The sequence below is a fragment of the Patagioenas fasciata genome, chromosome 21 (assembly GCF_037038585.1).
Source record: "Patagioenas fasciata isolate bPatFas1 chromosome 21, bPatFas1.hap1, whole genome shotgun sequence".
Taxonomy (NCBI): domain Eukaryota; kingdom Metazoa; phylum Chordata; class Aves; order Columbiformes; family Columbidae; genus Patagioenas; species Patagioenas fasciata.
Genome location: NC_092540.1, coordinates 2602624 through 2621356, shown reverse-complemented (window position 1 = coordinate 2621356; position 18733 = coordinate 2602624). Strand labels below are relative to the sequence as shown.

At 48.5% G+C, this 18733-nt stretch overlaps 1 protein-coding gene across 2 annotated transcripts in view; it reads left to right on the top strand.

The window, feature by feature from the left end:
* Window positions 1–5032: 5032 nt before the first annotated feature.
* MAGI3 (membrane associated guanylate kinase, WW and PDZ domain containing 3) overlaps window positions 5033–18733 on the top strand; it is a 56610-nt gene continuing 42909 nt past the window's right edge. For both annotated transcript variants that reach the window (XM_065854716.2, XM_065854717.2), the window contains exon 1: window positions 5033–5421. In XM_065854716.2, the coding sequence (XP_065710788.1) occupies window positions 5100–5421 (322 nt within the window). In that variant the 5' untranslated portion in view covers window positions 5033–5099. The remainder of the gene's footprint in view (window positions 5422–18733) is intronic.

Here is an 18733-nt window from a genome sequence, read left to right as displayed (position 1 = left end):
GAACAATTTCTTCCCCAAAGGGCTGTGGGGCATTGGAACAGGCTGCCCAGGGCAGTGCTGGAGTCACCATCCCTGGAGGGTTGGACAGACGGACATGAGGTTCTCAGGACATGGGGCAGGGACAGGGGTGGGTTATGGTTGGACTCAATGATCTTGGGGGTCTCTTCCAACCAAAATGGTCCTGTGATTCTGTGTTTCTCAGGGTGAGGGAAGGCAGTGATGGCAGAAGTGGGCATCTGCTCTCAAGAAATTGACTTTTCCTTGTGCGTTCTCCAGGGAAATCTGACCGTGTACAGACACAGAGGGTTGCAATCCCTGCCCTAAGCTGTATCTGCTCCTCAGATGGTCATGCAGCCAATACCCGGTTAGAAGACAGAAAGTGACTGGTGAAAAGGAGCAGGAATCGGAGAGGAGCTGGGGATTACACTTTTCAGACTGAGATAGGCTTTTGGACCTTGTCAGCTATCCCAAATCCCTGCGAACGGGGCTATAAAACTTGACAAGGCTGCTAGAGATATTGCAGATCCCATTAAAGATGTAAAACCACTGACAGAGCTGAACTGCTTACAGATGCTAACGCAGCTTCTGCAGGGGTAGGCTGACACCAGGGAGAAGGTTCAGGCGAGGAATTCTAGTGGGCAATACCCAGAAACACACCTGGATGGGGAGAAACGGCTGAACTGAAGAACACGGTAAAGCATCATCAAACCTATAGCTCCGCTGTTTCTGATAGATGGGCTAAACAGTGTCCCAGAAGCAGTAGTCGAATGGGATTTGCTTTAGGTAAGCTCTCAAGAGGAAATATTTGCAATGGGTAACTCTGTTCCTACAAACGATCACCCCAGAGCCGGCGGCTGAGGGGTGTTTGCATAGGCTGCTGCTTTATTCACTTTGACAAGTCCTCTTAGTTCATCTCGTTAATTGTTATGCAGAAACCCAGCGCAGCAAGCAGCCGCGCTCGCAGCGGGCGTACGTGGAGCAATCCCTGTAGTTACTTATTTCTTCATTATTCTGGAAGTTTTGATTCTTGAGGGTGAGGAAACAGCAAAGTGGATGAAAAGTGTTGGAGAGCGTATTACTGCGGCAATCTGCATTACAGCTGCTGATGGAAATCATTTCCTCGCTTTCTTTTTTGTTGTTTTTGCCAGCTTGAGGATAACCAACCGTTGTGCAAACCATGAGCAATACAGGCCAGGAGCCGACTCCTCAGTTGTTCAAGCTTTAAACTTGTTGGTAGATGCTTGTGTCAAGCAAGTAAACTATTTCGTGCCTCTTATTTTCACATATTCTCCATTGCAGGGATCAGACTACACACAGCCTCCTTCCATGGAGGTTTATTTCATTTTATGAGCATTATTTTAAAGGAATTTGTGGTGCTTCAGGTATGAAATATTGTTGAATGTGTGGCTGGGAGGTTGAGGCATAAAGAGGATCTGACTTGAATTAATTTACTGTGAAGTCTTGGTCAAAACACAGTAAATTCCCAGACCAACACTCCGGCTGTTTGCAAACTTTACATGATTATTTATGAGACATCCAGCGCCTATGGTATGTAATGATCACTCGTTAATATCCACGTTGCTCAAGGGTGGGTTTTTATTTGTGGAAGGGGGGCAGAGAGGGGAGGGAAGGACATAACACTCTCGTTTGCATGCTGTGGCAATGTGTGTATTAAACACACCAGATTTATGGAGCAGCTTTGTACCAGTGGAGCATCCATCGCCACCAATGTACAACCTGCTGTGGCCAATACATTTTCCATTCCCAGGTGAGCACTCCAGGCACCGGGGCTTAGTCAGCCCAGGCTGACACACATCTCTGCTAAGACCTGGGTTTATTCTCTAAGCTCTTCCGGAGCTTGACAAAATTTCTGCTTGCATGGCAGCTTTTGCTCCTGTACAAGTTCATTTATCACGTGTTTAAAAGTTTGCTTCCTGATAACTATATCTTAGGGTCACACAGCTTTCAACTAGACAGCCCTGGATATGTCTATGCGCAGGATAACAAGTGTCTGGCTTTGAACCACTCTTACCCAGCCGTGATTTGTTTGTGCTTCCTCAGAGGCACGTAGCTCACTGAATAATTTGTTAGCCCGTGCTTGAGATGAGCGCGGCTGCTGGAGACGAACGCGGCGCCTTCTGCTGCTCCCCAGCAACTCTTTTGGGTTTCAGTTCATGCAGCGCAGTGAGCCCGAAAGCTTTAACAGCATCGTGCTCAGGCCGTGTGGTTGCGAGACCCTTGGAGCTGCTCCGTGCCCACTCCTTGGGTGGGGAGATTACGTTGTTTTACCCCAGCAAGTGCGGCTTTATTATAAGACTGGCATTTTTCTGCCTTCTTTGGAAGCATTCTTGCTTTTTTAGTAATCGCTGCTGTATAAGTCATAGACAAACACGCCTGTACACACACACGCTTGTACACACACAAACATCTGCACGTCGCTCTGTATCGGTGTGACTTGCTGTCATGCCGCCCTTGCTGAGGATGGAATTGTCCTTGTTTTGGATGTGTTGCGTGAGTATTTTGCCTCTATCTGGGTCTCTTCCCTTTAAGCACAGGACAGACAAACCGTATGTGGCACAGACGGTGGCATCGCAAGCGCTGGGCACCAACAGAAGGACTTTGGAGGAGTCCAAACGCAGCACCGCGATTCCCTTTCTGTCTGCTCCGAGAAAGTGTCTTCACGCTCTAATTAAACAGCAGCCTGACGCGTTTGTGCCGTTTTGATTGCCTTTGAACTTTGGCAGCGTGATAAACAAACTTTGCTTCCCCGCCTGCCGAGAAGCCGCACGGACTCGACGCCGCTTGTTCCCTGGGTTCCGCTGCGGCAGAGCTCAGCACCACGTTTGCATGGAATTGGTGCATGTGCCGATGCCACGAGCAGAGTGGGATGTGGCGGTGATGATGCTGCAATGTCCCTTCAACTGTCCCTTTTATCTCGCTGAGACTCCAAATGCTCGTGCTCAGAAAACACGGTTCTTCACACCTCGGCTGGGGCTGGTGGTGGTGCAGAGCACATTCCTTCATCTTTTCTTGTGACATGAAGGGTGGATAAGCCTTCTGTTTAGGGGGATGGATAAACTGGAGCTCAAAGGACACTCCTCTCCTCCTTGAGATGTCCACACGCGTCCTCTGGAACGTCTGGCACAGGCCACTGTCAGCAGCTTATAAATTACAGATCATGCCCGGTGTCACGATTCAAGCGGAAAATACTGAAGCTTGGTTTTAAGCAATGTGACAGCGTCCTTTTTAATGTCCAGATCGTGAACGCCACAAAGCTTTCAGCCTTCTTGCTCCCATTCTCCAAGCGTGAAAGGACATTTATGGCTGGCAGTTTTTTCCGTGGCTGTTGGCAGAGAGCCCAGCGTCCCTCGGATAGCACCGAACACAAGGAGCTGAACCTGCACTGGTGCAACTCCATTAATGCCGGAGGCATTGTACCTTCAATATATGGGGAGCATTAGGTTAATGTCCCCAAACAGGCTTAGATTACATTGTTTTACCCCAGCAAGCATGCCTTTATTATAAGATTGGCGTTTTCCTGACTTCTTTGGAAGTATTCTTGCTTTTTTAGTAATCACTGCTATATACGTCATAGACTAACAGGCCTGTAAAGGCGGAGGAATCTGTAAGAACTGGAAAATATCTGGTAGCAGAAGTTACTGGTATGTGTTGCGAGCAGGTTTTTTGGTTTCCGTGCTGTGCAGCCATTAACCACTCGCTGCTGTTTACCCTTGCAAAACGTTTTGTGTTGAAATGCGATACTTCCAACGCGCTCTGTTGTGCAAACGGAGGTGAACACCAGGCCCCAGCGATGGGAACAAAAATCCATTGTTTCACAACTCAGCAAACATTCCTTGGACTCCGCAGATACCGGCGTCTTCATTTCCTCCTGTGCAAAGGAAATATTTGAGTTACGCAGAGTCACGCCTCTCTGTTTGCAAACAATGGCAATGCTCCACCTGCCCTGATCCTATTGCCCAGCAAAGGCCTTCGAGATGCTCTTAAAACATCCATGGCAAAAAGGATTTACAGGGGAAATTCCACCTCTGACTAAGAGAAAAACAATTTAAGAGGACTGGGCAGAGAAATTTGCAGTTTGGACCATCAAGCTTTCAGAGGATTAATTTTCGGCTTTTACAGCGGTGATGTTGATTTTGAATAAACTTTCCTGTGTAGTTTCTAAGAGTTTCAGTTGTTAAACTGCTGTGCTATGCTCCCAAATGCTGTGAGCGTCACAGTGCGTTCCTGTGTGTAATCTATACCTGGCATGGGCTAATTGCCATAACGGAATGGAATGGAATGGAATGGAATGGAATGGAATGGAATGGAATGGAATGGAATGGAGGAGAGGGAAGGGAAGGGAAGGGAAGGGAAGGGAAGGGAAGGGAAGGGAAGGGAAGGGAAGGGAAGGGAAGGGAAGGGAAGGGAAGGGAAGGGAAGGGAAGGGAAGGGGAGAAAATAGAATAGAATATGGAATGGAATATAGGATAGGATAGGATAGGATAGGATAGGATAGAATAGAATAGAATAGAATAGAATAGAATAGAATAGAATAGAATAGAATAGGTTTATGTAATGGAATGTCCTGAGTGGGAAGGGACCCACACGGACCACCGAGCGCAGCTCCTGTCCCTGCAGATTTCGGCACCGCGCTCCCGGGAAGGGCAAACACGCCGGATTTGCGTTTTCCTTTGGAAAAAATGTCGTCATGGGAGCTGTAGCCGGCGGTTCGAGCCCTGCCCTGCCCGGTGTGCTCAGCCCAGCTCTGAAACCCCGCGCTCCAGCCGGGACCGCCCCGATGGTCCCTGTCCCGGGTCCCATGTCCCGGTCCCGAGCGCGGGTCTGGCGGCCGCGCTGTCCATCACGGCACAAGCCCCGCCCCGCGGGGCCGGTGGCGCGGCGGCCGGAGGGGGCGTGGCCAGCGCCGGCCACCGGGGCGTGGCGGGAGCGGGAGCGCGCGGCGGGGGGGCGTGGCCGGGGGCGCGCGCGGCGGGGCGGGGCGGGGCGCCGCCGCGGCGGGGCGGCAGTCGGGCGGCAGCCGCGGCCGGGGAGGGAGCGGCGGTGGCGGCGGGGCGGGCAGCGGCGCCCCGTGGTGCGGCATGTCCAAGACGCTGCGGAAGAAGCGGCACTGGCTGAGCAAGGTGCAGGAGTGCGTGGTGTCCTGGGGCGGCCCGGCGGGCCCGGACCCCGACCTCCTGCGCGGCGGCGCCGAGCGCGGCGAGTTCCCCTACCTGGCGGGCCGCCTGCTGCCGGGCGGCGAGGGCGCGCCGGGCCCCGTGCTGCTCTCGGGGAAAGCGCCGGCTCCGGGCGACGTGCTGCTGGAGGTGAACGGCACCCCCGTCAGCGGCCTCACGCACCGCGACACGCTGGCCGTCGTCCGGCACTTCAGGGAACCCGTGCGCCTCAAGACCGTGCGCCCAGGTGAGCCGGCCGCCGCAGGCCCCGCCGGACCCGCGGCCCGCCCCGCCGCCGAGCTCGGCCGCGGGTAGGCCCCGGCGCGCCGGCGCCCTGCGGGGCGGCGGGAGGGCCGCGGAGGGGTGCGGGAGCACCCGCCCGCAGGCGGCGGGACCCGGGGAACGAGGGGGTGGGTGCCGGTTGGGAAAGTTTCCTCGGCTCCCGGAGGGCGCTTCCGCCGAACGGGGCGGCCCCGCTACCGCGTGGGGCTCCCGGAGTCCCGTTGCGGCCCCGGGGCGGCGCTGGCGGGCGGCGCTCGTTCCCCCGGCCCGTCGGGGCCGCCGGCAGCGGGCTGGACTCCGGGGAGCCGCTGGTGCTGCGGCTGGAGCCCGGGGGCGCCGCTGTCCCGGTGGGTCGAGTGTTCGGTTCCCGGCTGCTGCCCCCGGCGGCCACGGCACCCGCGCAGCCGGGGGAGGAGGGGGCCGGTGGTTTCACATCGTTGTTCCGGGTGTTCCGTGGGTGCGACACCCGCGTGGGGCTTGGCGGTCGCCCCACGGGGCCGAACGGAGATCCCGGGTGATCCCCTGTGGAGAGTCCCGGTCCCCGCCGGTGGGGCAGCGGCTGCCACGGGAGTGCGGGGTCCACGATGTGGTGTTTTACATGGATTTTACATGGTATTTGTGTGAAGAATTTCTTAGAGTGGGCTGAGTGTGGTCAGGACTGGGGGGGTGGGAGCGCATCTGGCGGGAACCCCATTGCTGCATCCCCTTGGCTTCTAATTTGCCAAAGAGAAACACCGAGAACCAACTCCGGGTGATTTTGTTCCGTAGATTTGGATTAATTTTGAGTAAACTTCAATTAACTAATGATATCAGATCACTGTGGTACAGTCTTCTTTATCAACATGCCTGTCAAATGTCAGGTTAATGCTAAATAGTGGTACCTGCAGTCACAGGAGCTAATGATTCACACTGTAATGAGCTTCAGATTTACCGCTTTCCTGGTCAGACAATCCAGGTGTGAGCTTGGTGTGTTATAAAGAAGCTGTCTTGGGTAAAACTGCTTTTCCCTGAATCCCAACTGATACCAGTATATCCATGACTGAAGTCTGTGATATTTCCTATATGGTTTCTTTAACCCCTGTCTTGTATTTCTTTTGTAAATGCAAGGTTACTGTTTGGCTTAAGGTGATACAGATTTTAAATCAGGTATTCCTACTAATGAAAAGTCATTTTTATATAGAAACTGAGCAGCTGGTCCTGGTGCATATCGCCTGTTAGCAAATTACAACAAAAAATCCCAACCAAAACCAGACCTAAAACCAAACCCACACCTCCCAGAAGCGCTTACAGAAGCCAGGGAGGCTTTGAAAGATGTCTTTATTTCCTAAATTGGAAACCCTGCCTGAATGAAGAAAATAGAAAAGAACAAACTGCTACCAGTTAAGTGTGAAATAAGGGGATAAAAACAAGTGGAGGGATAAATTGTTTAAGATAGAAGACAATAATAAATTTATCTTAGAAAGAGCTTGTGGAAGAAGAAACTTTAGTTAGAAGATCAAAGGGATTTCTTGTGTTTACCATGGAGGGAAACAGGGGTATTCCTGTACTGGGACTTTCCATAACAGAGAGATTAATCCAGTTGTTGAGCTAAAGCTGGCAGGAAAGATTTTAGAAAAAGGTGATAATGAGTAGTAGAAAACAGCCAGAGCCAGATGATGTTCATGAGAAGTTCCCAATATGAAGTGGGAAATGGGTCCAGAACATCAAAAAGACTGATTCCAGCAAGTTGGTTAAAGCTGCTGTTCAGAACTGAAATATTGAGTGCACAAATAAATGCCGTCTAGTTGCTTTTTAGAAGAAAGTCTGTTAGTTTTTGACGGTTAACCCGTTGGTTTAATCAATGTGAGTGTTCTGGTGTAGTGGATTTTCAGGTAGATTTTCAGCCAAGGCGTCAGTGCACTCTGAAAAAGGCTCTTGCTGAGTGTTGTGCGGCCCTGTAGCTGCAGAAAGAGAAGAGCAGGATTCTCCTGGGGTTCGTAACAGCTCAAATACGGGAATGGTTTCCTCAACAGAAGGAAACCACTGCTGGAGTCTCGCAAAGACCTGCGCTGTTTAGCACCGTCATCCTGAGCTCGTAAACTGCACGCTGGCTTGAGCTGTATAAAGAGAACTAGCAGCTTTATGCTGGTTTTTATATAACTTTTAGAACAAATCACATTGAAGCTTCAGATCCAGCGGTTTTTCCCATAGTGGAACACACTGCCAGCTTATCATCAGATGATTATTACATTAGTTTTCTGTGTTAGTATCCTTAAATACAGTATTTTAAAACATACTGTAAGGGTGGCTTGTTGTTTAGGAGCTGGCTCTGTCCCCGTGGCCCGGAGCAGCGTTTTGGGGACCGAACTGCTTTATTTCACATAGTTTGATAGTCCTTCATTAGAGGCAGCGACAGCTTTAGTTGACAGCAGTAAAAATCTGTCTGTGATACTTCTAGCAAGCTCACAGAAAATGTAAAATGGGAAATTTCAAGATGCTGTTTAGCCTTGTTTGATAAGACACTCGAAAGATATGAATGTTAATTTGAACGCCATCTGTTGAGCGCGCATCACAAGTGATGGACCATTTTGTTGATGAAGAGATTTGTTGTTCGCTGTGTTTCTCTGTCCTGGCTCGCTGAGGAGGGGGAGGACAAGACCTGGGTGCATCGTGGGTGTCGCAGTTATACCCGAGGCAAGGAAAATCTGGAAAGTCTTCCTTTCTGGTATCGATAGGGACGGATGGAGCAGAGTTTGTAGAAGGGCGCGACCTCAAGCTCTCTGGATTGATGCTGGGTTATCTGAATAAAAGTTAAGTTGTCACTTCGTTCCAGTTGCCGTTTGAGATTACAACCGTACCTTTATTTCTGTATAACTCATCATCATCTCAATCAGATGGGCAAAACAGCAGTTTAGAGAAATAAGGCGTTTTGCACGATGCGGTATTTGTATGGATGAGCACGCGTGCTACCGTGGGCTGGCTCATCCTAATGAGCGCATTTGTATTTTAGCCACACGTCGGTAAGTGCTGGTTTGGAGCTAATCGCCTGCTTACATGCATCCGAACGATGGCTGTGCGGTGGCTCCAGGACCTTCCCTGGCCGCTGGTACTTGGATTAGAACGTTAACCTTGCAACCAGCTGGCACTGCTGCGGGTTCTGTGATTTCTGTTAAGGAAAAAACAAAGCGTTTTGCTTTAGTCACATGCATTGTCTTTGGGTGCTAAGTTCATCCTCTGACGGTACCCACCCGTTGGCATATGGCATTCAGATTAAGCTGGGAAGATGTTTGTGTGTGCAGGCGAGCCTGCTTGCTAAAATACTCGTAAATATAGCTTTGAATGCTTCTTCCTTCGTAGCAGCATGGTAGCCAAAATACATCAAAACCAGGCTGCAGACTTAGAGTAAGAAAAATTACTGGTAGTCTGCAAGTTCTTCCTTCTGCAGCCTGAGTTGCCAGATACTGTGTAGGAAGGAATGTGTTTTCCTTCCAAACTAAGGAGCTTTGATGAATACAGCTACTCTGTGGCAATTATTGTGGTTTCGTGGCCACTGTAAGTAGGATCTGGGAAGAAATGGGCAGAGCCGTGTAGCTCAGCCGCCTGAGAAACGCGTCCAGAGCGCATAGTTTTGGCCCTTGATTATTGAGAGAATGTACCTTGGCTCTATTGCGTCAAAACTGATTTTAGGAAAAAAAAAAACAGCAAGATTGAAAATGATGAAAGGTCCCCTTCAGAGTCAATGTATTTTTAATAGTCTCGGTGCTCCTGAAGCTGTTAAACCCTGGGTTTGTGTGTGTGTGTTTCATAGCTGACTCTACAGTCATGGCTGGAGCTTTTCCTGCGGTTGGGGTGTTTATTTGTCATTCCAGCCCGGTTTCCCTGCCCAAAGGTGTCACCTTGTCCTCGGGTGGCTTTTCTCCCAGCTGGGGCTCGTGGAGGACTTCCCAGCTCGTGTCCATCTGAAAATGCATAGAATACATCCCAACCCAAAGCTGATGCTCGTTTGCCACCCCATGTGTGCTCAGCTGTAGTCTGTGACCTTTTGACACAACATCTCTAACTACTTCAGATCCATTGCTTTATTTGAATTACGGTGCGTTAATACAGAGAATGAGATGACTGACAGTGGATGTAGCGCTCTCAAGTTCTCAATACCAGGTGAATTCTTTTGGAGCCGGTATCTTTCACTAAATCACATCATGCTCTTTTGGGACTTGAGGATCTTGAAGCTACTGAGGCCTTTTCTTGCCAAATGCTCTCCTGATCAAATGTAGTCCAAGTTTACAAGAAGACACCTTATTGCTGGTTGCATTTTCTCACGTGATTGTGAAGTTGCATGGTGATCAATCCCTAATATCTCCCTTACCGACAGGAATGAATGGAAACGTTTAGAACTTGTGCGCGGGGGTCCCTTTTCTGAAGCAGGATAAATGAAAACAGTGATGCCAAATACAGTGACTCAGATCACGATTCAGCGCTCGAGACACAATACTCCAACTGAGTATATGAGATTCATTTCCATTTTCTCTTGTGCTCGAGGTAGGTACGAAACCCCCGTGTGGGGGTCAACATTTGCATGTTTGGTGATTAAGGCAGAGAGGAGGGCGCCCCACACTCCGAGGCTGGTTTGCAAAGTCAGATGCAATTCTAAATGTGCCGTGGTAAAGCAGAGATCGGAGTACACGCTGGGATAACTTTTCCTCTTGCAGGAAGGGCATTCCCCTAATTCCCTGTGTGTCTGGCGGTGGGCCGGCTCACTGGTGGAGCTGGTGTTTGCTGGCTGAGGAGCTGGTGCTTCTTCATGTGCCTTAGGTACGGGCTGCTGGTGTTCAGAGTGCCCTCCCTGCTCCATGGGGTGTGGGAACCGCTCCGTTTTTACACCGGAGAGGTAAAGTTCGATTCATTTTAGCCCACCAAGAAAACCCCAAAACGCACCGGGTTGCTCTAATGAATGCGGAGGGTATCCTGGTTTCATGGAGCTGGGCAGAAGACAGATGTGCCGTCCTGAAAGAGAAAATTGAACACGAAATGCTTTCTGCTGGAGGCTGCTATTTCTCTAAAGCGCTGGCAGTGGCAATGGTGTGTCCTGCAGCGGCTTGAGAGCCACCCTGTGCAAAACACTGGTCGCTCGCACCCCAGATGTGTGGATGCAGAGCAATATCAAGCTCTTGCAAGCGATGGGTATTAGTGCGTGTTTGTAACTTATAATCTTCTTTCTCATATTAATCTTACATAAACATTATTCTTGGCATAAAGCGTATCGCCTTTCCCTTTCACGTACTTCTTTGTTTAAACTTGACTGCGATGAGTGCTGTGTTAATGATTTCACCATCAATGCGCTCTAATTATTCTATTCTTCCTCGGCGTCTTCGTTTCAAATGATAACGAGGCCTCGTGTGGGTTTTGCTGCTGTGCTGTTTAACACCGTGGTTTTAATTTGTACTGTTTTGTTCCTTCAGGAGAGCCGTTCTCCTCCATGTGCCGGTCCTTAACGTCTCAGGAGGGACCCATAGGATAGCGCAGAGTAAGGGCAGTGGCACCTGGAGCTGGTGGCAAAGCGGGTGGCATGGGTGGTGTCACCTGTGTCCCCGTTTCAGGTCAACGACACATTCACTCGGACTGAGCAAGATGTGCTTGTATAACTTGCTATGCACTATGCTCCTTTATTGTTGGAACATCTGCTTCAAGATACTTTTCAGCTGATAATTCTTCAAAAAAAAAAATCTTTGAATACACAATCCTTGTTATATTTTAATTGACAGCTGGAAAAGTTACTCTGGTTTTGATTGTTGCTCTGTTTTAAGGTCTTTTGGGTCCCTTCTTGTTGTTCTTTTTAATTCATGATGCTTCCTTTTGAGAAATATCTTGTCGCATTCATGGGCTGTTTGTTAAATCACATCTTGTTCCCCGAATGGGAACAATTTTCTTCTTCAAAGCAATAGTATTCCTGAGAGTACTGGGTTTGGATTAAGAAAAACATGAGCTCTTTGTATTTGAGAGTAAATTCTTTATTTAGGTCTGCTGAACGGAAGGTGAGGGGAAAATGCAGTAGGAAGATTACAGACCGTATAGATCGGCTACACCGTCACCAAAACCAGAATCCTGAGGAATTCATCTTCTCGGTTGCTCATTGGTATTTGAAGCAGTGTTAAGTGAATGGTTTTCAGGCCCTCTGCGGGTCGCGGTGGGAACGGGAGCCGCTCCGGGGGACGCACCAGCAGTGGTTGAATACCATGGGCGGCCTCCCAAGTTCGGCAGGTTTTGTAAGAGCAGGAGTGTACATTTTTGATGCAAAAGGGGTATTGCAGGCAGGGGGGTTGGCTGTGTGGTATCAAGGAGACTGCAAGGAAGAACAGGGAATTGCCGCTGTGGGTGCAGCAGGTCAAGGGATGCCGGGTTTATGTTAATATTTCCATACTGGCTGTTAAAAAACCAGCGTACAGGCTCAGTGCTGCTGTTTGAGATGCAAAGGGATTGCACGTAGTTCATTTGGTGTAGTTTTCACTATGGAATACAACCGTAGTAATCTTTTGCTCAAGCGTCCGTCACCGTGCTTTTTTTGTCACGTGCAATGCAGCGTGTTCAATGTTCCTCCGTGGAACCGTCATTTCGTTTGCGAAGCACGCCGAGGTGGTTGGACGCAGCTCTGGGTTTGACAGTGAGCTTTAAAACCTGCTTTCATAGCTACCTAAAAACCACTCTCTTGAAGCTGCTTTTCAGTATGTACGTTTCTCAAGCCTGTAATTTTTCATCAACTGTTGGTTGCTATCAATTGAATGCAACTTCTTCAAATTGAAAATCACCAGTGTGCTTACTCCCCATCCCATGTCACTCTTCACTTGCTGAACAGTGTGTAGTTTGTGTAGTTGGAGCCATTGGCAGTTATTTTCCTGAGATACAAGTACAAAGTTGGTTTCTTTAAGCTCTGGATCACTGTATCTCTTCAGTGACCTGCATAAAAAATGTAAAGCTTGAATTCCAGCTCTACCGGAACGCAGTACACTTGAATATTGATTGTTATTGTGTTCTACTTCGGTGCTGTTTCATTACTGACTTTTGGTAATAAATACAATCAGGCTAACAGCTGGTGTCTTATGAATATGGATTGTGGAGCCTATACAGAAGTATTCTGGTTTTTGGTGTCTAGAAATGCATCGTTTCCATCTGCATGATAATGAAGTGTTATTTCAAATAGGCGGCGAACGCAATCAGCAAGGTTAATGTGATGATGTGAATTATCTGTTACTGAAGTTCTCTTGAATCCACTGCGTTGGAAATGAAGAACATGCATTCTTACAAACCCAGCCTAGTAAGACCCTAACCCGAAATCGCCAGCTTGGAAAAACTCTTGTGCGACGTGACGGAGAAAGGTGGATTTATAACACACTGCAAAGGAAATAAGTATGAGGAATGGGAATACACAATAAAAACTGTAGCAGAGAGCAGGATTAGGAGTTTGCTCCTTCTGTCACAGCACAAGTACGGGGCCGTAACCCGCGGCAGATAATCCCTGGTAGCAGGAACGTGTCTTCGGGCATGTAACGTGCCTGGGGCTGGCGCTGGCCTCGGCTCCAACCGGGCTGCGTAGCAGACTCTGCCTTGTAATGCTTCGTATTCTGCTGATTGCGCATGCTAATTAATAACTGTCTGTGGAGATGCGCAGATGTTTAGCTTCTTTCTAATTTGCTCCCTGTACACTTCTAACTGAAGACATGGGAACGCTTCCCTCGTGTGCTGGATGTTATTTAGAACTTTATCGGCCAGGCAGGAGCTTGTTTGCCCAGCTGAGGTTGGAGCACGTCTGCTTTTGACTCTTAAATATCATGGGGGAGCTATAGAAACTCCCATCAAAGTCACCCAGAATGCCCCGCAACCCTGAGCGTTCATAGACTGCCCCGGGCTTCTCGGGTGAAGTGGGGCCAGGGCAGGCCTCCCGTCCTTCGTCAGACTATAAATATATATATAGTGTAGATCTGTTGAGGCTGAAGAGCGTGTCAGACAGGGGAGGAGAAACTCGGCCTTTCCAAGGGCTCCCTCCCTGGTTGCAGCCGCCGGGCACCGGCCTGGGCAGAGCTGGCCCTGCTCGGCAGACTCTGGCCCCACTTGGCAACCTCTGGCCCTGCTCAGCAACCTCTGGCCCCGCTTGGCAAACTCGGGCCCCGCAGAGCCCAAAGTGTTTGTTTTTCGGGGTGTGTTGGTCACGTCTGGGTTCTGCTGTGCCTTCCGGCTGTGATTTCACACGGGTGCTGCAAGCTCTGCTCCCGGGCAGCTGTGAGACACAACCTGGGTGATTCCAGACCTGGGTTGATTTATGAAGCTTATTCACAATAGGAAATAAAGAACTGGAAGCTGGATTTGTATTTTTTTTTTTAATAAACCACTTATCTGGGAAACAATCAAGCACCTGGAAGACGTGATATTTACTCCATCTCGCATTCCTGGCTTGCAGATTTCCAACATTCAGTAACTGTCTCCAGATCATCACAGGTTTACATAAAAACACTTTCAGAAGTTTTCAACTCAAGATGCATCATAGACTAAACACCGTAGTCATTTAAATGAAAATCCGAGCTCCCTTCTTCACCCACCTCACTACAAACCCACACGTTTTTAGGCTTGGCCGTTAGACATTTCACTTCTTTGTAGTGCAAATATGAATAAAGATTGCATGTCTTGGAAATAAAAAGTGAATGGTTGGAACATTCTGGTGTTGTTTTCCTCCTGGTAATCAAATGTTCTTTGAGATACACATCATGGACCAGTTTTGCTGTGATAACGCTGAAGGCCATTTTGAATTGTAAAGATCCAAGCTGGGCGATCTGCGCAGTCGTTGCCAGCGATCACTCTGAAAAACAACCATTGATACTCGGTGGTTTAGCCTGTACATCAAGCTTTGAATGTGAAGAACATAAAGGAATTATTTAGTGTTGAGTTTCTACTGCAATGTCCCTATTGCCTTTGCCAGAGGTTTTTTTTTTTTTGATAAAACATTTAGCGAGAAATAAATGTCCATTGGACTCGGATTGTCTCGCAGTTGTACTTTGAGAGCAATTCAATGTAGGCCATTATGTTTAGGGATTTGAATTGTGTCTCTCCCATTAAGGGCTGTTTTAACATGCGGGCGAGGACACAACGTGCGGTTTGGGACCCGTTTTGCAGGATCCATCTGTTCGCCCTTTCAAAGGCTTCGTTGGCTCTTCGTGCTCGGGTGACAAAGCGGGATGTGCTGGTTGGGGGTGACACTGTGACCAGCCTGGGCTGGGCCTTTGGTGGCCTTGGTTGGTGTCCTCCCCATCCACAGCATCAGGACATCTTCTCCGGTCCCTGTTGGATGTGGAGATGCTGTGGTGTGGTCCAGGGTGGACCTGGGGGAGCAGCACCATGTGCACCAGTTCTTAGCTAAAAAAAGCCTCCTTTCATCTTGATGAAAGAACAGATGAGAGAAAAAATTCCATCTGAAGTGGCTGCTTAATTACTGTTTGATACAGCGATGTAGTTTATCAAATTAAGTTGTTAGTGGAAATAACATTAGGGTAGAAAGCATTTTTTTGCTCTAGAGCAGTGACTTTCAACTCGTTTGTCCGAATTTTCCGGTGTCACTGAGGTTGTGTGGCAAAGTTAAGCCTGTTTTTAATCTGGATGCTCCTCTTAAATGTTTTGTGAACACCATGGGAGTCATTGGGGGCATCTCTTGTCTGACAGAGGTTCCCAAAAAGAAACTGAAACTGTGGCCTGAGGTGTTTGATCTGCAGTTGAGCACATCTTAAAAGATCTGCAAATAGCTCTTTCTTAACTTATCAGATCAGTTGGCTGGGTGAATCTAAATAATTAAACCAGTTTTAATTCTCGGTATCCAAAGGGAAAAAAATGACCTGATGGGTGCGCAACTGTGCTTTTGTTTTGTTTTGTTTTGTTTTAACGAAGTTAACTTAGAGATAACCAAATGAAGTAAGTATCATCTTGGATTACTGGGTGGTTCGGTGCCTGATTTAGTAAGGAAAGCCTGTTTGAAAGCCTTGTGTTGCTTGAATAGTTGGTGTAGTTGTAGCCAGTCTTTAGGTTAATGTACTGTGTGTAGTGTCTCGACGTGCAGTTTGGATTCTGGAAAAAGCAGCACATGGGGGAGCAGCGTCCGGCTTAAAACTGAGTGAGTTTGGGCAGGAAAATCACTGTATTGAATTAAAACAAAAATCAGAAGTGCCTGTTGTGATATAAGTTTCCCTTTTCCTTGCAAGGCTTTTTGGAAGATCACAACCAAATGATAACTGGGGTGGAAATTGGGGCTGGTTCATTCTGTTTGGCAGCCAGTGTCCCACCAGCTTTGTCCCCAGCTGAGCACGGGGTGCACGGTGTGGGTTGTTTCTTCTTTTCCTGACATCGTTAAGAAACAAATCATCAAACCGTTGACACATAATTTGAACTCCCTGTAGGTCAACGTGCTGATAAGTATCCCAATTGTGTGAAAAAGCTGGAGACGTGGGGGGATTTTTATATCGTTTAACACAGATTTTACTCAAATAGACAGAAACAAGAACATCCAAACTGCTTAAACGTCCCCCCTCTTTTTAAGGTTTCATTGCCGGTATAACAGCTTTGCTTTGGTTATACGCCAGGTTTGCCCTGATGTTCATGCGGCAGACTTTGCTGGCGCTGCTCCTTAAACGCAAGAGGATTAACATCCAGTTTATTTCCTCTAAAACCACTGAACTATCAGGAAATAACTAAGCCCTAAAGTTTTAGGTTTGTGGAAATGATTTCCTCCTAATGCGTGGGGGGAATGTCGGAATCCTCTTATGTAAGAGAGGCAGAGCCCCGTGTTAATCCTGGGAAATGACGTTTAATGGCTTGTTTTGTCCTTTATTGGTGTAAAGAATTCCTTGGAAATCAGCTGACCAGAAGTACCAGGGAAGTATTTTTACCTCTGTCACTGAAACTGTTATCGCTCAGTAATTTCACAGAATCACAGGGGGTTGGAAGGGCCCTGGAAAGCTCATCCAGTGCAATCCCCCCATGGAGCAGGAACACCCAGCTGAGGTTCCACAGGAAGGTGTCCAGGCGGGTTTGAATGTCTGCAGAGAAGGAGACTCCACAGCCTCCCTGGGCAGCCTGGGCCAGGCTCTGACACCCTCATCAGGAAGAAGTTTCTTCCCAAGTTTAAGTGGAACCTCCTGTGTTCCGGTTTGAACCCATTACCCCTTGTCCTATCACTGGTTGTCACCGAGAAGAGCCTGGCTCCATCCTCCTGACACTCACCCTTTAGATATCTGTAAACATGAATGAGTCCCCCCTCAGTCTCCTCTTCTCCAGCTCCAGAGCCCCAGCTCCCTCAGCCTTTCCTCACACGGGAGATGCTCCACTCCCTTCAGCATCTTGGTGGCTGCGCTGGACTCTCTCCAGCAGTTCCCTGTCCTTCTGGAACTGAGGGGCCAGAACTGGACACAATATTCCAGGTGTGGTCTCCCCAGGGCAGAGCAGAGGGGCAGGAGAACCTCTCTGACCTACTGACCACCCCCTTCTAACCCACCCCAGGTACCATTGGCCTTCCTGGCCACAAGGGCCCAGTGCTGGCTCATGGTCATAATCGCTAATCTGCTTTGTGGTGAGATTATATTGGAAATGCCGCGGTGCAGGGAGGGCGTGTTTGTGGAAAGCACTCGGTGCCGTGGGGTGGAAGGACCAGTCGCTCATCAAATCTGGTGTCCCATTGCTGAGCAGTACTTGGAAATATTTATTGCCTTGGCTTGACTTCAAGTTTCGACAGCATTTCCTTGGGAGACAGTGTTTGTCATGTGAACCTGAACGCGTTGTGTTGGGTGTGTGGCGAAAAATGCTAATGGTGTAAATGTGAAGACAAAATTGCTGTGGTTTTATTGAGAATTGGTCCCTGTTGTACTAAAGTTTTGTATGAGTAAGTAAAAATGGTCCATTCTAGATCTTTGACACCTTCGGCTGCTGCTGCGTGTATTTTTTAAATGCATAGAAGCATTAATGTGCCATGTTTATGAATAAAACTATTTTAAAATGCATACACTGATAGATAAGCCGTGAAATATTGATGGGTATATAAGCCGGTGGTTAAACTCTACAGAACAGCTGAGGTAACACCTGACTCCTGACCCAGGAGTTCGGGAGGGACCCCAAACCCTGAACCCCCACAGAGCCTCATACATTACTCATAGTGCCCCATAAGTGACTCTTAGCCACCCCCAAGTGCCCCATAAGTGACCCATAGAGCCCCATAAGTGACCCATAGAGCCCCTCAAGTGGCACATGGAGCCCTATAAGTGACTCTTATCAACCCATAAGTGCCCCATAAGTGCCTTTTAGTGACCCCCAAGTGCCCCATACCGACCCACAAGTTCCCCGTTCGTGCTCTGTAAGTGCCCCGTAGCGCCCCATAAGTGACTCATAGAGACTGGGTCCCGCCCCGAACTCCTGGGTCCCTCCCGAACTCCTGGATCATTCCTGAACTCCTGGGTCCCTTGGGGCACTCCTGGGTCCCTCCGGAACTCCTGGATCATTCCTGAACTCCTGGGTCCCTTGGGGCACTCCTGGGTTCCCCCCTCAAAATCCTGGGATGCTTTGCAATATTGCTGAACAACCTCTGCATTTCACCCCAAGAGAAACAATTCTTCATAGGATAATATTAAAATACGATAATTATGTCGAGTCCCCTTAGGAATTTTGAGAAAGACAAATAGTTGACAGACCTCTGTGCTATTATTAAACCCTTTTTGGCTTATTTACAGGCAGCAGGAAAACAGTTTCACTCCATGCAAGGCCTGAAGCGTTGCTCATGTTGTGGAATTACCAACTCCAGCAAGTCGCCTCTGAATTGCCGGCTTTCCTGGCTGCCCTACTTAGTATAGAAAACCCTAATCCTGTGGATTTTATTTCCCTCTCTGTAGGACAGCAGTGAGTAATTACTTTTCTCTGGTGAAGGTAGAGATGCTGGAAAAGTTTAATTAATACCCATTAGGAGGTAGCGCTAGGACTTCAATGAATTCATTAGGGCGAGGGCGCTTAATGTTTGTCAAAGTAGCAAATAATTGCAGTGGACTGAATGTTGTTTGTGCTGTAGTGCGTGTTCTTTCTTTTTGTTCTGCAAAATATTTCAGGTATGTGGGTGTTGCTTAGCCAGGGATATGTTTTCTAACCCCTATGTAAAGTGTATGGATTCAAACTGAGGTTTGGGTTTAGAGCATAAATCTCTAAATCTGCTACCGAAGTGAGTAACGTAAGGGGAAAAGGTACATTTGTCTGCTCAGCCCTGTTGCACTGGAAATATTTCACTTTGC